General features: G+C 40.3%; 1 protein-coding gene and 1 long non-coding RNA gene across 3 annotated transcripts; both read right to left on the bottom strand.

Annotated features, from left to right (window-relative positions):
* Positions 1-370: 370 nt before the first annotated feature.
* On the bottom strand, positions 371-2,084 carry LOC115363977 (uncharacterized). Of its 2 annotated transcripts, none has more exons than XR_003928624.1 (3): positions 2,054-2,084; positions 1,204-1,252; positions 371-1,081 (listed from the first exon to the last, which is right to left on the bottom strand). It is a non-coding gene; the product is annotated as an uncharacterized LOC115363977 (long non-coding RNA). The 2 variants fall into 2 exon arrangements; XR_003928625.1 differs by having other exon boundaries at positions 2,059-2,081.
* Positions 2,085-4,217: 2,133 nt separating this feature from the next.
* On the bottom strand, positions 4,218-13,009 carry LOC115364481 (cytoglobin-1-like). Its single transcript, XM_030059070.1, has 3 exons — positions 12,666-13,009; positions 8,564-8,795; positions 4,218-6,763 (listed from the first exon to the last, which is right to left on the bottom strand). Exons 1-3 carry the CDS (start codon positions 12,806-12,808, stop codon positions 6,599-6,601), a joined length of 540 nt encoding a protein of 179 aa, XP_029914930.1. The 5' UTR covers positions 12,809-13,009; the 3' UTR covers positions 4,218-6,598.
* Between the last annotated feature and the right edge of the window lie 5,674 nt (positions 13,010-18,683).

Raw genomic sequence — 18,683 nt, 5'->3', positions numbered from 1 at the left:
AGATCTCAACTCCATTTCGACTGTCAGCTAACTGGGCATTTGAACTGCCAGCATCACAGAGATGAAACTATTAGTGACTGGAAGATAAAGACGGCTGGGAGTACAGAGCAATCACAGAGACTGTACATAACTAAATAGGAATCATTAACAGGACTGACCTGTTCAAACCACATTTATTTCATCATTTATTTCATCGTTAGTGAGGAGAGGCCACAAATGGAGTACATTCTTCACTGATGTAATCATAAAAATAACTTGTACATTAAATATGTAACAAATCATCAGGGAATCAAAACCAGATGCTCTCTATTATTTGTGTGTGCAACAGGACCAATGATCATTATCACTTTTGTAGTATACAATGGTGCTGTTTCAATACTTTATTTAGTCTACAGGCAAGGCATTGTGTAAATTAATTGAAAACAATTCAGAGGTTTAAGTAATCCACATAGTGCCGGTCACATACATTGCTTGCTTTTATGCCACATTTCAGGATCAATAATGAATCAGGTCACTTGAAAAATATGAGATTAAAGAGCTAACTGCCTACTTTTTGGGATGCAACTGTATAAAAATCTGTTCTTTGAAAACTTTCTGTTCCCTGATAGCAGTAATTATATTTAGTAAAAAAAAAAAAAAGGACTATTAAAGGTGATTGTGACTTTATATTGAGGCACAGAACACTTTTCTTAATTTTAAATCGTGATAATGTATCAGATTTTGAAGTGACAATCTAAATGGTTCAGACATCAAACATCAAAAAGGGAATGCAGCTCTTCTGAACTGTTTCAGGTTCCATTCTCCCATTTGGAGTTCACTCAACCTCCGAGGACACCTCTTGGGGATGCTTTCTGCTGTTGCAATGTTATCTGCAGAACAGATAAGGGAAGCTTTGATCAAAGCGGGCCTTTTTTGTGGGTGCTATCCCACTCTCATAGTTCGTGGTGGCATCCTGAGTCCAGGAAACAGAGCTGTCAGGTGCAGAAGTATCACATCAATGGGAGGAAACAGAAAATTACAGGAAATCTATCTTGAAGGATGTCTGGGTTGGAAACGCAGATTGTTTTCCTGGCACAGATCGCTGGAAAAATAAACAAATAGGAACCTAATGAAGTTTTGCTGGCTTTTAATGTCGATTAACCAATAAACAATTTACCATTTTTTGATTTATACTTGGTTTATACTGGATAGAATGCAGCTCACAAGATGCGTACCTTCTGAGATGATGGGCCCCGGCGGTCTTGGTTCATGTCTACAGGAGAGAGAGAGCAGGGGGAAGTGCATGCTAACATGCAAAGACATGAATCATTTAAAGAAATAATCTGTTATGAAGGAATAAATCAGCCTGGCTCATGTGAGCAGACCTGCCTCCTGCAAAACAATTCTACAAACAAGTGAAAGGTCACACCTTGAAAGCCATTACCCGCATGCAGAATACTACACACATGGTCAGTTTGTTTATCGCCCCATATTAATGCCCTTTACGGCTCCATTAAACACTGTGATTGTGGGGAGGTAATGTATTTATAATAACCTTTGAAAGAGCCGATGGATTGTTTTTCTGCCTCTAAATCATTTAGTATTAGCAGTGTCGCAGGGAGTACTTAAAAGCTAAATGTGGGGCAGGCATCTTAGCGCTTTATGCATCGCTGCCTCTGGAACATGCTCCACTGCTCCACTTTCTCCCCTTGTCTGGATCCCCTTATGCCCCATCCGTCTGTCTGGTCTGTCTGTCTCCATTTCTGAAATTCTCAGTTTTGCTGCATCAGAGAAGGGCACTATCCATACCAGACTTAGGCTTTTCATAATATTAACTAAATTTAGGGTTTGTGCAAGTATTCCTTCTCAGAAATGGCTTATTCTACTTGGATAAAGTTCCAAGTTTTGAGTATATACTTCAAAGTACACTATTGGCATTTTGTAAATGGTGTCTCAAGTGGAAGTGAAGGACTTAAGGGCGAGAATTCACAGCCCTCAATCCAAGTCTATCACCATTTTGTTCATTTAAAATAGAAATAGATGCACAGGGATTAGATGGTTGGTGTTTTAGTACCATACAGTGCTCTCTCTGCTGTCATTTTTTGGTGTCTTCTGCTTCATTGCTTCTCATGTAGGGCATCTCTTTTTCACAAGCCTCTTTTTGCCTGTGACACATAGGATAAAAAACACAATCATTAACATTTAATGGGATACCCCTAACATCACAGCAGCTTATTTCTTGAGCAACAATAACAAACAGGTGTTTGGAGGCTCTGCTTGATAATTTTTTATGATATTTAGTCTCCAGTCATTCTTGGTTTCCATTTAAACCCTCAGGGGAGCAGTGGGTGTTACCGACCCATGGAAACGGGGGTCCAGCTATCAGACCTAGACAAATTCTTCCATTCTCCTCTGAAGAAGTATTTTCTGTAAATTTCTTCTTGATAGTGTGAGCTAGCTGTTGCCAGGCTCTCTGGTGCTGTGGCCACATGGCATTGTTTGACATTGCCGTGTGAGTGGTTGAGCCGGGCTGGGTGCTGAGGAGACTGCACTTAACAAGCAGCCCTGGACTCAAGAGCTCAGATGCTTTCTCCTCCATACACCTCTCCATTACAAACTGCAGTACACTGTTGTTATGCACCACTTAATCCACACACTGTTGAGGCAAACCCTACAATAATCACAAAGGTGATTTCAAATCAGCGATGCAGATAAGTCTCTCCCTGCCTCTCTGTCTCTCTCACAAATATACAGCAGCAAAAACACACTCACATAGACTGTGTCTATGTGTGTGTTCATCACTGGGTGTGTGGCTGGAATTGTTTCAAGATAAGCAGCTGATGCTTTGCTCACAAACCTCAAGCGGCTCAGTGAAAACTAATATTTGTCTTTCTTTTAAAGCACACAGTTCCCTCAGCTGGGCAAGTCTAAATAACTAGTTAGATCAAACAAAAACTAAGCATCACAAAAAAATATTTTAGCTTTATCACTCAAGAGGCAAGGTCAATTTCTTTTTCAGCCAGTGTCATTTATCATTGTTTTTCATCTTGGTTCACAGTTACTACTCACGGTTTGATTCTGTTAGAGAACCTCTGTCGCAGAATGAGAGCGATGGTGGTGAGGACCATCATAGTGGTGCACATGGTCCTGTCCCAAAGATCCCTGAAATTGGGACTGCTGATGGCCAGAGCACAGAGACCTCTCCTCTCCCATTGAATGTATTGATTGGGGAGGGCAGAGTTCGTGGTGTAACGATCTGACTATTCCTGTCTCTCGTCTCCACTGTCAAGACTGAAGAGATTAACACAGAGGATTAGCTGGGATCAAGGAGGGGTTAGATCTCGCTGGCAGGCCTAGGAGGTAAACAGAACACGCTGTGTGTTTCTATTCTAAAGCAACTCTCAGCCTGAACCGTGCAGCCCACACAGGTTATAGCAAGCCAAATTAACCTGTATTTTGTCATTTTTGTTAAGCAACATGCTGCAGCATGTTGGTAAGAGGGCCTTTTAAGTCCACTTTGGAGTGGCACACTGGCATCCTTTCAAGAGCTAGTTTACAGTGATGTTGTTGTGCAATGCTGTGCTTTGATACTATCTCTTAGGTTACATTTTAGGAGGAGGGTGGATTCCTTTCTAAGGCACATAAATTATTAATTTTTACTTATGCACCATATTATTAAGCAAGGCGAGGCAAGAGTTCATCATGGGGTAAAGTATCTCCAATAATCAAGGTCATGGAAGGGTCAATGTTATTAGCAAAGTTCCTGTGTTCCTGCTTTATTTAACCATCTGGACAAAGCTCCCTTCATTTCTTTATGAATGTAATGGAAAATCACTGCTCTGATTTATGATTCGGTTGGAAAAGTTGGAGTCTCATTTAAAATAAATAAACCATAAAAAAAAAACATAACACTAAAATAAGAATAAGAAAAGGATGAGTATCAAGTTTTTAAAAAGACCTCTCATGAATAAAGGTAAGAATTAAGTTGAAAAACAGAAAATAACTATAACACAATTTTTTTTTAAAAAAATTGCATATGATGTAATGTACATATTACATATGATGTAATATGTACATCATATGTAATCATAGGCCAAGGAAGACATTTTGAAATATTTTTGAAACATGTCTGATTGGAAAATACTCAGGATTCAACAGATGCGTCAAGCAGATCAAACCATCAGAAACCAAAAAACTGGCTCTTGCACTCTGAAAGGATGCAAAATTCTTTAATGTCTTGTTTTATGGTCAAGTGCAAACAAACAAATGACAGACGCTTTGTCAGTGTACAAAAATGAAATGCAGGAGTCAGCTTTACATACAATTAAGTTTACAAGTTTACATTTTGCTGTACATTTAACATTGCATATAAATGGCTTTTGGCCTGATGTTTACAGTCCAGATGTTACAGATTTTGATATTGACTGTATTTACTCGCTTATATATTGTGACTGCCATCTATAGTGTTCCCATAATATTTAATAAAAAAGGATTCAGAGGCCATTGTTAGCAGAACTGGGGTACAAATACTGTTTTCCGGCAGCTGAGCCACCTACACTGACTCAGACTGAGAATAAGTGAGCAGTTGGCAGGGAGAGGGAAGGAAAAGTCTGTCTGTTAACACATTTGTAAGGTGAAATGCTGAGGAATCAAACTAAGGCAGATATAAATTGAGTCGGATTGAAAAACACAGCCTATCACAGGGTTTTAATTTAGTTTTTTCCCCTCAAAAATACTGTTTAATACAGATACAAAGGTGAGTTATAAAGAAAAACATGTACACAACGAACTGTTTATAATGTAAAAAAAAAAATCTCTGTATACAATGATTCCTTCACAATAATCCTTATCATTCCATCATTCACGTCTGTGTGGTGACGTGAGCTGACAGTTCCCGGCAGATGAGAACCATTCCAGGTAAAATAAAACATCAGCAAATCATCACACAACATGTAGAAAGAATGACATTTATATGGCAGTCTCAAGATCTACACATTCTGTAGAAGGCACAACCTAGATAAATGTGACCTCTTGTCCAGTAGTGGGATTTATAATATTTGCATTTTCTTTGGATTTGTCCATGTCCTTCATTGGTCTTAGAAGGATCCAAAAACAAGGAGACAGTAACACATTAGGCTTTAACTTTTTGTTAGGTTAGTCGGTCCATCCTTGGCATAATATTTTACAGTTTTCTCCTGTAAGTTAGTGCAGACACACACGCAAATGCACACACAGACACTTGGGTTAAAAACAATCCATCATCAGTGGCTAGCTATCCACGTGGGCACAGGACAGGTTCTTAACGTTTACATAAGAGCATATGGGCCCATCTAGCACATCAGCTCTGGAAAGATACAGTCTTCAATGGTCAGTATAGTCAAATGATCCCTCTGTTACAAGGCCAAGGCCTAAAAAGTAAAGGCAAAGGCAAATTTATTTATTTAGCACAACATCATACAAATCAATGTAGATCAAAGTGCTTTACAAAAAGAATCAAAAGGAAAATGCATTCAGAAGTGCAATCTTGCAAGGGCATTTGTAATTTTGAGAACAAGGATAATTAGCATGCAGAACAAAATAGGAAAGTCTTCAACTTCCTCTTAAAAGCTTGCTTTGACTTGTTTTGCTTTGACTCTTGGAATAGAAAGAATGCCAGCCTCAGATGACCTGGGAGTGCTGATGAGTATGTATGGTAATAGAGAATCTTGGATGTATTTTGGCCCCGAGCCATTTAATGCTTTATAAACAAAGAACAGGATTTTATAATCTGTTCTGTGGGTTAAGAGCAACCAGTGTAGTGATCTGAGGTTTGGAGTAATATTTCTAGAGATCGACCTTAGATATATAATTATTTAATTTGGCAATATTTTTCAGGTGATAATAGCCTGATTTAGTTATTAAATTAATGTGAGATTCAAAGTTCAAATCAGAGTCAATAATGCTGAGATTTTGGACTTTCAAGTCCTTGGGACCAAATACAATAATCTCAGTTTTGTTATTAACTGTAAAATATTCACACACATCCAATGCAATATAAGAGAGGGTGTAGTGATGCGTAATTACCTTGGGAGAGGGTTACATAAATCCGTGTTTCATCTGAATAGGAGTGATAGCTGAAGTTGTGTTTTTAAATAATATTGGCTAGTGGTAATATATAAAAATTGAATAAAAGAGGACCTAAAATAGAACCTTGAGGAACACCTTATACCACACCTACTGTATGCGGAAAGATGCAAAGCCGCCACTTGAAACAAAATATTTCCTGTTTTGGAGGAAAGATTTAAAGCACTTCAAGACTGTGTCAGACAACCCAATCTAATTTTCTTGTCTACCTAAGAGTATTTTATGGTCAATAGTATCAAAATCAGAACTGAGATCTAATAGTAGGCTCCAAGAATCAAGACCCATATCAGCATTTAGGTTAATATTTAAAATCTTGATATGCGCTGTCTCAGTACTGCGGTAAGGACAAAAACCAGACTGAAAGCAGTCAAGGAGGCCACAGGAAGCCAACGAATTCAGTAATTCAAGAATTCACTAATCTGTGGATAAACAAAGTAGCAGTCTCTGAGTGTTCATCGTGCTTAGTTCTTGTCCATTTAGACCCAGATTAAAAACTTCAGCCGGTTGAGCTTGACAGTTTAGACCAGCCAACTTCCTCATAGACAGCTTTGATATTCCAGCAGACTACAGCCAGGAGTTTGGTCCACGCTGCGGCCACCTCTGGAGTCACATCCTCAGGGAACTCCTCCCCTAGGACTTCCAGTATTACACCACTCAGGATCTATAGGCAAGAGATTTTTATTTTAAGTTTTATCATAATTATCATGGCACTGCAAAGTGTTTTGCTGTTTCTCTTAAAGCTACATAAAGCAATATTTCATGCATTTAATTTTTTTTTTTTTTTGGCAATTCTGTTCCACCTGACAGTGACAGCAGAGAGAGACAGGAAAAGCAGAGGAGAGAGAGAGGATGACACACAGCAAAAAGCCCACGTTGAATTCAAGCCCAGGATCCTGCAGCAAGGACTCAGCCTGGACACGCAACAAATGCTCCACCAGGTGAGCCACCAGGGGGCCCAGTTACATGCATTTTTTACAGTAACACTACCGACTGCAATATGAGAGTGGGCCTGTTCCATAAACAATGTCAGATAGGGTTGTAATTGCAGAAACTGTGATAGTGCCTATTGTTGAGGATGAGTTATCATTTTTGGAATCAGATGTGCAGCATGGTGTACATGTCTAAAGTCACCAGAATCTTCCGACCATTGTTGTATTTTATTATATTATGTACCCATATTATATTTGAGAACTACAAAGAGGCAGAATTCACTTAAGATGGGGCATATTACATCCAAAAATTGAATCATCTTTGAGCTACATACAAATATTGCAGTGGTTCCCTAATGAGATTTTTACTCACTGTGATTAAGTACAGTGTGGACAACATTTAAAAATTCTTTACTTAACCTGTTGTTGGCCATGTTACGGTGGTGAGTTTGTGGTTTTTGTTGTTTTAGGGTGTGCACCGTTGCCAGCACTTCAGCTAGGCAGGAGGGCATGAGCCATTTCATAAGCCAAATATAAATGGTGTGGAAAACTACACTGGCAAGAATAAAGGAACGAGCCCAGTCATCACTGTTCATCTTCTTTCCATTATACAATTTACAGCCTCTTTTTATTTCCCGATTTTAGCTCTGTATTGATCTTAGCTAGATAGGATCCACTGGAGGTACCTCTCTGTCTCTCTCTGTCTCTCTGTCTCTCTGTCTCTCTCTCTCTCTCTCTTTCTCTGTGCCGAAGTAAGGCTTAAGTTTGGGTTAGGTTAAGATTAAGGTTATGTGCACAAATCTTGCGAGATTTTCACAAAAGTCACCTCTGGTAGATCTAATCTAGCACCAACCCTCTTGACCGGCCCCTGATTGTCCCAAATGAGCTCCTCATTTGCCCTCCATTTCACCTGCTTGCTGCTTCATCTCAAAGTGTCTCTGAAATCACACATTCTGCAGATAAACACATCCAAATTTCAGATCAGTTGTGCAAATGCCTCTGTTGCTGCTAGAAGGCTTCACACGAGGCTTTATATAGCTGCTGGACGGACTCCTGATGTTTTGAGTCCAATCACAAGGACAACAAATACTTTGTTCAAAAACCAGCAGGCTGTATTATGTAAAGTGTTTTGTTACATAGTAGCTCAAATGGCAGAGGAATAGTGGTTTATAGTTGGCTTTTCCATGCCCATCCCATTCACTTTGATTCTAAAAGCATCAGAGTCTTCTTTATATGTTCATTGACTTGAACCTGGAAGCAGGACTGACTCTGTTTTTAAATGGAGTTTGAGCTGTCAACATCCTCTAATAGTCAGATATTGCTTAGTGCAGCTTCAAAACAAGCTATGCCAGTGTGGTCCTAAGAAAAACAAGATTTGAAAACTGAATTTGAGACAAAATGACTGGTTCCAATGAAGATTTGCAGTGTAGCCTAACTGAGGAGGAAGAATAGCTGCATTACTTTCTAGTTTTTGGAGATAATGTCTGTTTATGTGTGTGTTGCTTCTTCTTTCCTCTGTCACTTTCCTGTACCTTGAAGTAAACAGGCTCCACCTTGTGTCTGAGTGCATGAGCCTTGCCCACCAGCTTCAGCACTGAGGCCACCTTGTCTGAGTTGTCAAGGCTCTCCACCAGCGTATTGATGGCATTCATGATCCTGTGAGCATGGTTCCTGAGCTGCGTGCTCCTCTCCAGCTTCTCGGGCTCCTCGATGTGCCGGAACTGGCTGAAGTACTGCTTGGATGAGGGGAAGTTCACAAACAGCCTGCGGAGGAGGAGAGTAAGTGGGAGATGTGAGTGTGAGCAGCTGCTACAGCGCTCCACTAATCTCATCGCCCTTCAGCCTCCACCAGCTCGATCCCACAAACCCAGGTGCATTTCTTGAGCTGTCCAGATATCATGAGTAAACATATGCACTGACATGGAAATGCGGCATATTTTCCCATCTAATGTTTAACTATCCATCAAGGTACAGGGCAGTGTGTATTTTTTACTCACCGTAGCATTACAGCATATATTTGAAAATAGTTTTTCGGTGCTGGTGCCTTTAAAGCAACGGATGAAAACGAAATGCAGCTACTGGGATATAATCACACTAAGCAGGTCAAAAATACTCTTGACTATTTAACTGCAATAGCCATTACATAAATGATGTGTGTGCATGTAAACGTATGCATTTTCATGAACATGATGATTAAATCAGTGCATCCTGTCATTTCACAGTTCTATTCTCTATGTATGCTTTGGTTACTGAAGCACTACAATGGCAAGAGCAGACATGTGAATCACTGTTTTTTTTTTATTTTTTATTTTAATATCAAAACGATAATTCATCATCATATAAATTGTATATGTTTTGATGTGATATGACAAATACGGAGTTATAAGTGCTTCCACTATTTACTCTTAAGAAATCATCAGAAATCGTCAACATGTTATGCGCCAAAATAAGTCTGGCAGTATATTCAGGAGTCTCAGATAAATTCTTCCCTAACAGCAATAATTTTGAGAAAATGTTTCCGCTGAAGGTTGATTTGGCTCTGATAGTGCATGCAAGGAATTCTGTTTCATAACTGTTTCAACTTTGGCATTAATGTACACAGATCATATCAGTTTGGTACTACTAATCCCACTGTCGGGATGTTGCTGGGCCCTTGCTGAGCAACATTGTTATCTGATGGAGTATTTCAGTGTTCAAGTCCTAAATCAAGTAAGTTGAAAAATAATTTCCACACTGCATTCTTTTGTAAATTGGTCCTTCAGTTGCAGGATTTCTACAAATGTTTTTTTTTTTTTTTGTGACTGACAGGACAGAATTGTTATTACATTATTATAATATATTATTATTATCAAGGATTTGCAGTGGTAGGAGGCTGATAATGTTGCTCTCTGCATCCATCCATGCTAGCCATATGCACTTAAGATGCTGAGGGTACAGAAGGTGTTTTTCAGTAAAAGTCTCAACTAAGTGGTCTATGTTATATTAATAGATTCATGACTCAGCAAAAAATGCATGCCATATTTTGTGCAATGTAGCCTAAATCAGGCCTGTCACCATATGTGGTGCCTGCATGTGGAGCCTGTTGGCTCAGGTGTGATTTCAATGACTGAATGACAGATAGGCTGGTGCTGTGCTGTGCTGCCTTTCACACCACAAAAAGAGCCCGTCCATCTTAAATCCTGTGCCGTATGATTGTCTGACAAATGGTGCAATGTGCTAGTTACAGAGAAATTAAATGTCACTCCCTGCCCGGGCTGCTAAGACTGCAGCTGAGGCCTTCCTGCTACTATATGTTTAGGGCTGCAATTATTATTACATTCACTGTCAAGACACCTACAAATATATGTTAACTGCAGCTTGCATGGTTATACTACTATATTACTTGTGATGCACAGTGTGCTATTTCAAGGAACAGTCAATTTAAAGATTTTCAAAGATTTTTTGTTTGATTTTTTCCTTGTTTGATACCCAGGGATACTATAGATAATCAGCACATAGGAACCCAATAGCTCAACCTCCTATCACAGACTGGGGACAGAGCCAATGCAGCTGGCTGTCTAACCCTGATGCTCCATCTCTTGCTTTACTCACACAAAAGGGATGCCAGTATATTTACATTAGATCTTTAAACATCTGAAATGGGAGGATGCTATAGCTGGTAGTGGTCTTATTCTTTTAGGTTTTGCTGGAGGGTCTATGCAAGTGCCAATGCAATGACTTTCTTGTCTTGAGCAAAGCATTCCTAGTTTCATAGCAAATTAATGAGGAACCATGGTGTTTAATCTTTCACTCTTGTAATTGCATGACCCGTGGTTGCATATAAATAGCCTCATTAGTATTTTATGTGGTAATTGGACTCTTAATCTTTCCTTATCTATTCTTTTTGACTAGCTCAAGAACTCAATTCAGAGAAAGTTTCCAGTTTCAGAGACAGTGACATGATTAGCTGCTTTGGCTGTTATCTTTTACTATTAAGAAAGTTGGTTTGAAGAGTTTAAGTTAAAATTGGAATTCGTATTAGCATTAATGCCCTGACAGAATGATAGGATTTATTCTGAGAGTCAAAAAAGGGGTATGTCATCGGCCCTGCCTATCGATTGACCTTCATTCCTCAGATTCTTGAGGGTCTTAGTGTCTTTGTGAAGGAATGTGAATGTAGAAAACAACATGAAATTCATCCTCAGACCATTTAGATCTAACATGTTTGATAGTGTCAGGACTTCTTGGCCTGAGTTCACAGTCACAAAAAATTAAACCATGATGTTCAGCATGCTCCATTGACTTTTTTTTTTCTTCTCACTGATAATGAGAAGCAAGTATATTTGCTTTCATGCTGGTAACCTTGCCTCCATATTTCACCTCCTACAATCATTAAGGAGAACCTATAGAAGTACTGACTAGGTGAAAGGGCATACTGTGTCATGTAGTGAACCTCCACAACTTTAAAGGCCTTTCTCATGACACTAATTGTGCAACTGTGTTTTGCAACTTGTTCACTGGTTTCAACATATATGACTGTGTGAAGGAGAGGAATAGTGAATTAGTCCGATTGAGGAACTTCCTACATCTGTCTAATCAACTTTACAATCACTAAGTAGCTCTTGTAAATTCCTTTGAGACATGCTCTTGATCAGGGGCTATCATTAATTAACCTGACCTTAGGAATAGTGAATTCAATGACAGAAGGAGTCATGAAACTATCCTGAATTAGGATTCAGTGTTCACCATAATTTGATGAGATGGATGCTCAAATAAATGACAAAAGGTATTTAGTAGGAATTCCAAAATCGCTATTCCCATTTGATCCTAATAAGGCCAGAATGGAGACAAAGTTTATTGGCTTTGGCAAGAGAAATTTCTGTTACTGTCTATGGGCATACAAAATATAACCTGCCCTATGAGGGAGGGAGCACTTTCAGAGCCAAAGATATCTGTATGCAGCGAGATGGATTATAATGTTTATCCTTTGCCTCCATTATTGGATAAGTGGGAGGTTGAAAAGGGGGAGAGGTGAGAATATGTCATGCAAAAGATAAGAATACTGATGTGTATTTGGATAGAGTACACACATAAAATCAAGGAGATTGTTAAAGTTTAATGTGTTGATTATATTCTGAGGTAGGATGATCCCAGGACAAGGCCCTTCTGTATTTCAAAGATTTAAATAGATTTTTTTTTGCTTTGTTTTGTTTTTATAGTTTACCGAGAAAAGGAGAAAAAATAACATGAGTAGGCATATAGGTTGTCCCAGGTGCAATCACCCTATTGAGGGGAAAAGAAACAAATGTAAATTTCCTCCTAGTAGACTGACTGAAATTGCACAGATGCCAAAAAAAGATGAGCAGATGTGATGCAGACAGTTTTGTGTGTGCTCAAAAAGTGCAAATGCAAGAGCCAACTGCATGCAAAAGATCACACAAATGTGATGAATGGTGATAAATATCAAATTAGATCAAATAAAATTCCCTCCCACGTTAAAATATATCAGTTATTTCCTTGCCACTTTTGTAGCATATGTCCTTGTTTCTGGGATATAAATATGTAGTGTGGTATGTCTTGCTTCCTGACTTTACCACCAGCATTTGTTGAAATTTCACATTCAAAACAGAACAGTAAAATCAAAGCGAGAAATACCTGATGAGTATGGCCACTCCAACATCATCGCAATTTTGGTAGACTTTGGCCCAGGTGTCCTGGATCATTACCTTCTCCCTGTCAGTCAGGGGGCTGGGGCGCTCCAGGCGGTCCACCTCTCCCTCTCCCTGCATGCTCTCCATCTAGGAACACAGTTGTGCAGAGCTGAACGCGTGCAGAAGGCTGGGGTGATAAGAGCCACCCCCCTCAAAAAATGACCCCCACTCTGTATTTCTGGCTTTTTTTTTGGGCTTTGTCTCTTCCTTGCAGAGAGAGAGAAAAAGAGATCTCTCACTCTCTGTTTCCCCTTCTTTCCCAGTGAGAAGCTCTCCTCTCCACCAGAGTCTCCGCTGAGTGAGAGTGTGAGTGACGAACAGACTGTAAAACATGAGTAAAAAGCACACAGTGAGCGAGGAGGAGCCTCTGTACTCGCTCTCTTTTACACTTGCCCTTTTCTCTCTCTCTCTTTCTCTCACTTCCTCTACCTACTTCACTTTAATAGATGTGATGAAAAGATGATGAGATAGGAACTAAAACAAAAATCTCAGTCAAATGCGAAGAGATATGAAATGTGAGAGCATGAATGCAATTTAAAATTATTAGATAAAAATAAGATAAAATAGGGCATACTGAGAATCACCTGTATCACCTTTTTTTTATATTTAAGGGTATATTTTATTTCTTCTTAAATCTTCAAGCGCTTTGCCCTGTGTTTGAAAGTATTTGCTATACAAATACACTTGCTTTGCCCTGTAATGTTATATTTAGTTCCAAAAAACACCTGCCAATGTGAATGCAAAAACAATGTGCTAACTGTAAGCCCTTGAGGTCGACATAGGTGGTGCATGGGCTTTTATTTGTTTTGGTTGGTTCTGTGCTATCTACTGTATATAGCCAGGTACCGATCATATCAGCTTGTTTTCATTCCATTCCTCACAGTTCTATTTTTCTAGCATGAGCACACACCCGTGGGTCTCGCTTCCCTTTTTCATACACATACATTTCACAGCTGTTTGCCATGGCATTGTGTTATCTGAGAGAAGTCATATCTTGCAGGCTGTGCAGGCTGCTTTATAAGAAAGTGCTTGCATGTTGTCACAGCTGAAGGTTTATCTCCTTAGCCCCTTTTCCCAATTAATGCATTTGTTGGTGGGCCAAGCAAGAAGAATAACCACAGTGAAAAGACATCGTCTATCATAATTAAGCAAGATTCTGAATGAAGTGACATTTATAGCCTTGTTTAGGAGGAGCAATCCAAGTTAACAGTATTAGACATGGACAAAGTCCGTCAGAGCATGGCATTTATAATCAGGATGGTGATGAAATAAATAAATGGTATATGCATGCGACTTTTTTTGCTGGGAGTGCTGTTGCCAGAGTTCTGGTACATGGACTCAAATGCAAATGGACAGACACCACCTGGGAGGCAGGATGAAGAATATTGCACTTTATTGATGGCAAAGCCAGAAAAACAAAGCAAGCAGGTGGGCAGGGAACAGGCAAGGCAGAGTCCAAATTTAGGCTGTGGTCCAGTGACAAGCGGGAAAACAGGTACAGGCTGGATCCAAATTCAGGCTGTAATCACATAATAGATAGCAGGCAGACAGGTAGAGACAGGTGGGTTGCGTGGAAAGAGAAGAGAAGAGAAACAAGACAATCAGGAAGAGAAACTTGGGTAAAGGATGTATTGCTAAAGGTGATTAGTGGAACAAGGGAAACTGGTGAATGGGTAGGACTGGCAAGAGTGACTGGCCTCATTTCTTGCCCCACCTGTATTCCTGGCAAAAACTGTCAAGACCTAAATTTAACAAGCACTAACCTAATGCTTAAATTTAACCATCTGGTTTGGTGGGCCAATTAAAGCACCTCTGCCAGGAATATGGCAGACAAAAACTGTGCAAAACACATGGGCAGAGTGGCAGAATCCTGTGGACTATCTCAATTAGACTTCTGACAGAACCATAACCCACAGAGGAAGCCTGTGCTCACTCAATAAATCCAGGAATATTACACTTAGTTCTACTGCCTATCTCATTCTCTGCCAGGGACACACACAGAGATCAGGGCTCATGTAGCTTACCAGTGCATATAGGTTTATCAGTGCCAAGCTTATCAGTATCAATGTGGTTACTGAAGATCAGTAAGTTTATTGGACATGGGATGGTCACAAGGACTCGGTCAGTGATTGTAGATCTGCTTTGCAACATTGCCGCACCCATAGGGAGGAATTCACATTACAGTCTACATGAGTTATGTTGCACCTTTAACCACTCCACCCCAAAAATGATGAATAACTCTCTTATGCTACAAGCAAGACACAATAACCTGTAAAACTGACACAGATGTAAAGGAATAATAATGACATCTAGTGGATAGTTAGAGTAATAGGCCTACTAGATTCATTTGCCCTCTGTGTATGCATAACACACCCACAAAAATGGCAAGATTGAAAGACAGAAATGAATTATGGGGAGCTAAAAAAAAAAAAAACTGGGTCAGGGTTAGGGTTAGGGTTAAAGTCATTGTAAAATCATTTGTAGGCTACATATAAACGACATTCTCTGTGCCAAAACATTTGCTATTGCTTCCATGGCAATGCTCATTATTTTACAGTGAGTTTCAATGAACTTCATGCTAAAACACCGTCAATGTCATCAGCAAAAAAAAAAAAAAAAAAAAAAAAACATGTACTGGCATCAGTTGGGTGTCTACTTCCTATACAGCCCAATCTGTGTGGTGCATGGGAGTGATGGGAGAGGCTGGCAAAACCACTGTCCTCACAGTTTTACCAGTGGGCTATATAAAATTACAGCAAAATGTAACTGAGCAGTGGGCTGGCATAAGGATACAGTGGCTTGGGAGCTGTGAGCCACTCTGACATCTGAACATTGGCTGTGGCTGAAACTGAACACCTGTACAGGTGTAATGGATGGAAGTTTTAACAACTCACCTAAAGGCTATTTTGAATAATAAAACAGGGACAGTGCAGATGACATCAAAATGCTAGCAAGATATTAGCCCTAACCTATTGACCTTTGCAAAAAACAAATACCATGTGCTTTGCAAAATGTTTGGTGGCAGCACTAGCCTGTTGTCACAGCCTCCCAGAGAGGCTGGAGAGCGATGCATCTCTTATTTTTTTCATTGGTAATTTTTTCTCTCCTTTGGAGGGGCACGTCATGGTGTTTTCTCACTCAAAAGGGCATCTCAGAGGGCACCTTCTGAGTTTTCTTCATCAGGAAGACACCTGGGGGACCTCACATTTCTCCCATTGTCCATTGTCAGGGCTCCTGTCCTGTAGCAGCACATCACATTTTCTCCACTGGAGGCTCATCCACTAAGAAACTTCCACATCCTCACACATGTAGGGATAGCCTTTACAGCACTGCAGCCCATTTTATCCACTGGAGGGGCATTTCTCCATCAGAGGAGCACCTCATTATTTCTTCTTCTTCTTCTTCTTCTTCTTCTTCTTCTTCTTCTTCTTCTTCTTCTTCTTCTTGTTAGTTGCATGAAGGGGCACCTTAGAGGGCATTCAATCTTTTTTCCCATGTGAAGACAATGGGGTACTGTATTGTTTTTGATCTCTAGAGGGCACTCTTGTGATGCTTTTTCAACCATCGGGACACTGGGAGGTGGGGGGGTCTGAGTCTGCCAGTGGACAGAACTTTAGGGGAAAAAAACACTACTGCTAAGTTACAGTAGCTTGGTAAAAAATTCTCATTTCCCTTGCACAGCTCCCTTAATAGGTCTCTTGTTTTTAGCCCTGATTTGGCATTTGTGTACCTTTCTGGCATTTGTGTACCTTTGTCTTTGTGCTCACTTCAGCAGATGAAATTTGGGGTGTTGTGGGGCAAGGCATGACTATTTCATCTTCATGACCACTCTGTTGTATTTGGAAGGGGAAAAAACAGCCTTATTGCTTTATTGATAATATGTTTTTAAAAATAGAGCATGAGCACCATTTTAAAGAGTATATTTCCAAAATCCTATACATCCATATTTGTGGAAACAAACACATATACCTCACAGCAAATGTAATTTCTCTAAAGTCTGGAACTTTCAGGCTATAACAAAACAGTTTGCGTACGTCCTTTTAAAAGTATCACTATTTGCTTCAGTACAGCAAAATCCATCACTTCCTAAGGGCAGGTGTCACTGTTTTCCCTACATCTCATCTTGGAGCAAACGTTGCTCCAATGAGATGCTTTGTGTTGCTGTCTTGTCCATCTGTGGGATCAACTTCTCCTCTGGCTCTTAAAGTGCTTTTGGAGCTAGATTTTACTTTTACTTAAGTAGATCTTTTTGGTGGTACATCTTCTGCAACTTAAGTAAAATATTAGTTGAATGACATTGCCTCCAGTTGAGCAGCAAATTCTTGTGGTTTTTCCTCCAGACTGACTATTCTTTCTGTTGTTGAAGGTGATCTTAGAAGTGCTTCATTGTCTGTCACCTGCTTCCTATTTAATGACAGGTTGTCTTCCCTCTGTGAAGAACTGGTAGTGCAACGTGACTGAGCTCCAGAGGCTGTCTCTCTGCTGAGATGCCGAGGCAAAGCTGGGATGACTATCCTTGTCCTTTTTGAAGATGGGCCTAGCACTATGTCATCGTTTGCCTCATGCTTTCTCTTTCTTGACAGCTTCCTCCTTCAGGGGAATGTTGAAGTGGTGGACGATGTGGAAACTTTGGCTTGTTGAGGTTGATGCCACTGACACTGCTGCTGATGGCACGATTTGACCTTGATCTGTGTAACTTTGATCTCACTGTTGGTTTACACTGCCGGGAGTCTGCTTTTCAATTCCTACCCTGGATAAGGAGCCGACAGGTGGTCCCACAGGTTGGTTTTCCTCCAGGGAGACATCTCCCTGAGGCTGATATCATTGGAGGGCTGTGTTGCCAGGAATGTGTGGCCTATTCATACCATAACCTTCTTGTTGAACCTGCAGGAGCTGCTACCTGAGCTACCTGAGGCTGCTGTCTCTGGACGGCTTCAGTTCAGCTGATTCATATGATCTCTAGGCATCATCATTTCTCATGAATGAAGCTCTTCTACTATCACCTGTTTCCACGAGAAGGTTTTTTTTTTGTCTTCTGCCTGTATAATTTATTTGTACAATAAAAGAGAGTTAAACAGAGGAAAAAAGAGGTTCAAAATGCTTGATCGTCACGTGATTCGTGTAGCCTTCATCTAGTTCCGGGAAGTTCTTGGCGGCCAATTTATACCATATAGACAGAACTGCGATTTTTGATAATTAGAAGTCAACAGATGCATTGATTTACAGTATTTTTCAATATATCGGCGTGTTATATGTGTGTATACATTTAAAAAAATAAATGGGCCGTGTTGACATGTTTTAGGTCAAGATAACATTATGGATTATGGCAACATAATATTAATGCCATAACATGCCATTAATGCCATAACATAAAGCCATAACATTATGGCAGCTAGCCTGGCCTCTTCACACCAACCTGCTCTTCCTGGACGGCACCCCAGCACACCAGCAGGGGTAGCAGCTCAGCAGCTGAATGCCCTCTCCATCGCTTTGCTCCTGGGTGGCAGCGCAGCAAGAGCAGCGGCGGCCTCCCCAGTGCAGCCACGCCTACAGCCGGTGACTCAGCAGCTGGATGCCCACAACAGCAGGTTGGTGTGAAGGGGCCAGGCTAGCTGCCGAGCAAGCCAGGTGAGCTGCTGTAATGGCTGTATTAGCTGCTGTGAAGGCCCGGTTAGCAAAATGGTGGCCCGGAGATTTGAGATATTGCACTGCCTGCACAAACAGTCCTTTTTATACCCTATTTATAAAGTTCAGATGACTTGGGTTTGTCTGTAGAGACCCTATTGACGTTGGCGAGATTGCCCCAATCTGTTTTGTTTTTTTTTTTAACTACAAATCATAAAGTCACACCTCATCTTTATTCAAGAGTGCAACAGAAACTTGGTGTCTGCAGTGGTATCAGCAGTGCTCCCGAGAAGCAGCGTGAGACTGAAGCCTCGCCACACAAACAGTGGATGTGGAG

Source organism: Myripristis murdjan, chromosome 8, assembly GCF_902150065.1.
Source record: "Myripristis murdjan chromosome 8, fMyrMur1.1, whole genome shotgun sequence".
Lineage (NCBI taxonomy): Eukaryota > Metazoa > Chordata > Actinopteri > Holocentriformes > Holocentridae > Myripristis > Myripristis murdjan.
This window is presented reverse-complemented; position numbering and strand designations above follow the sequence as displayed.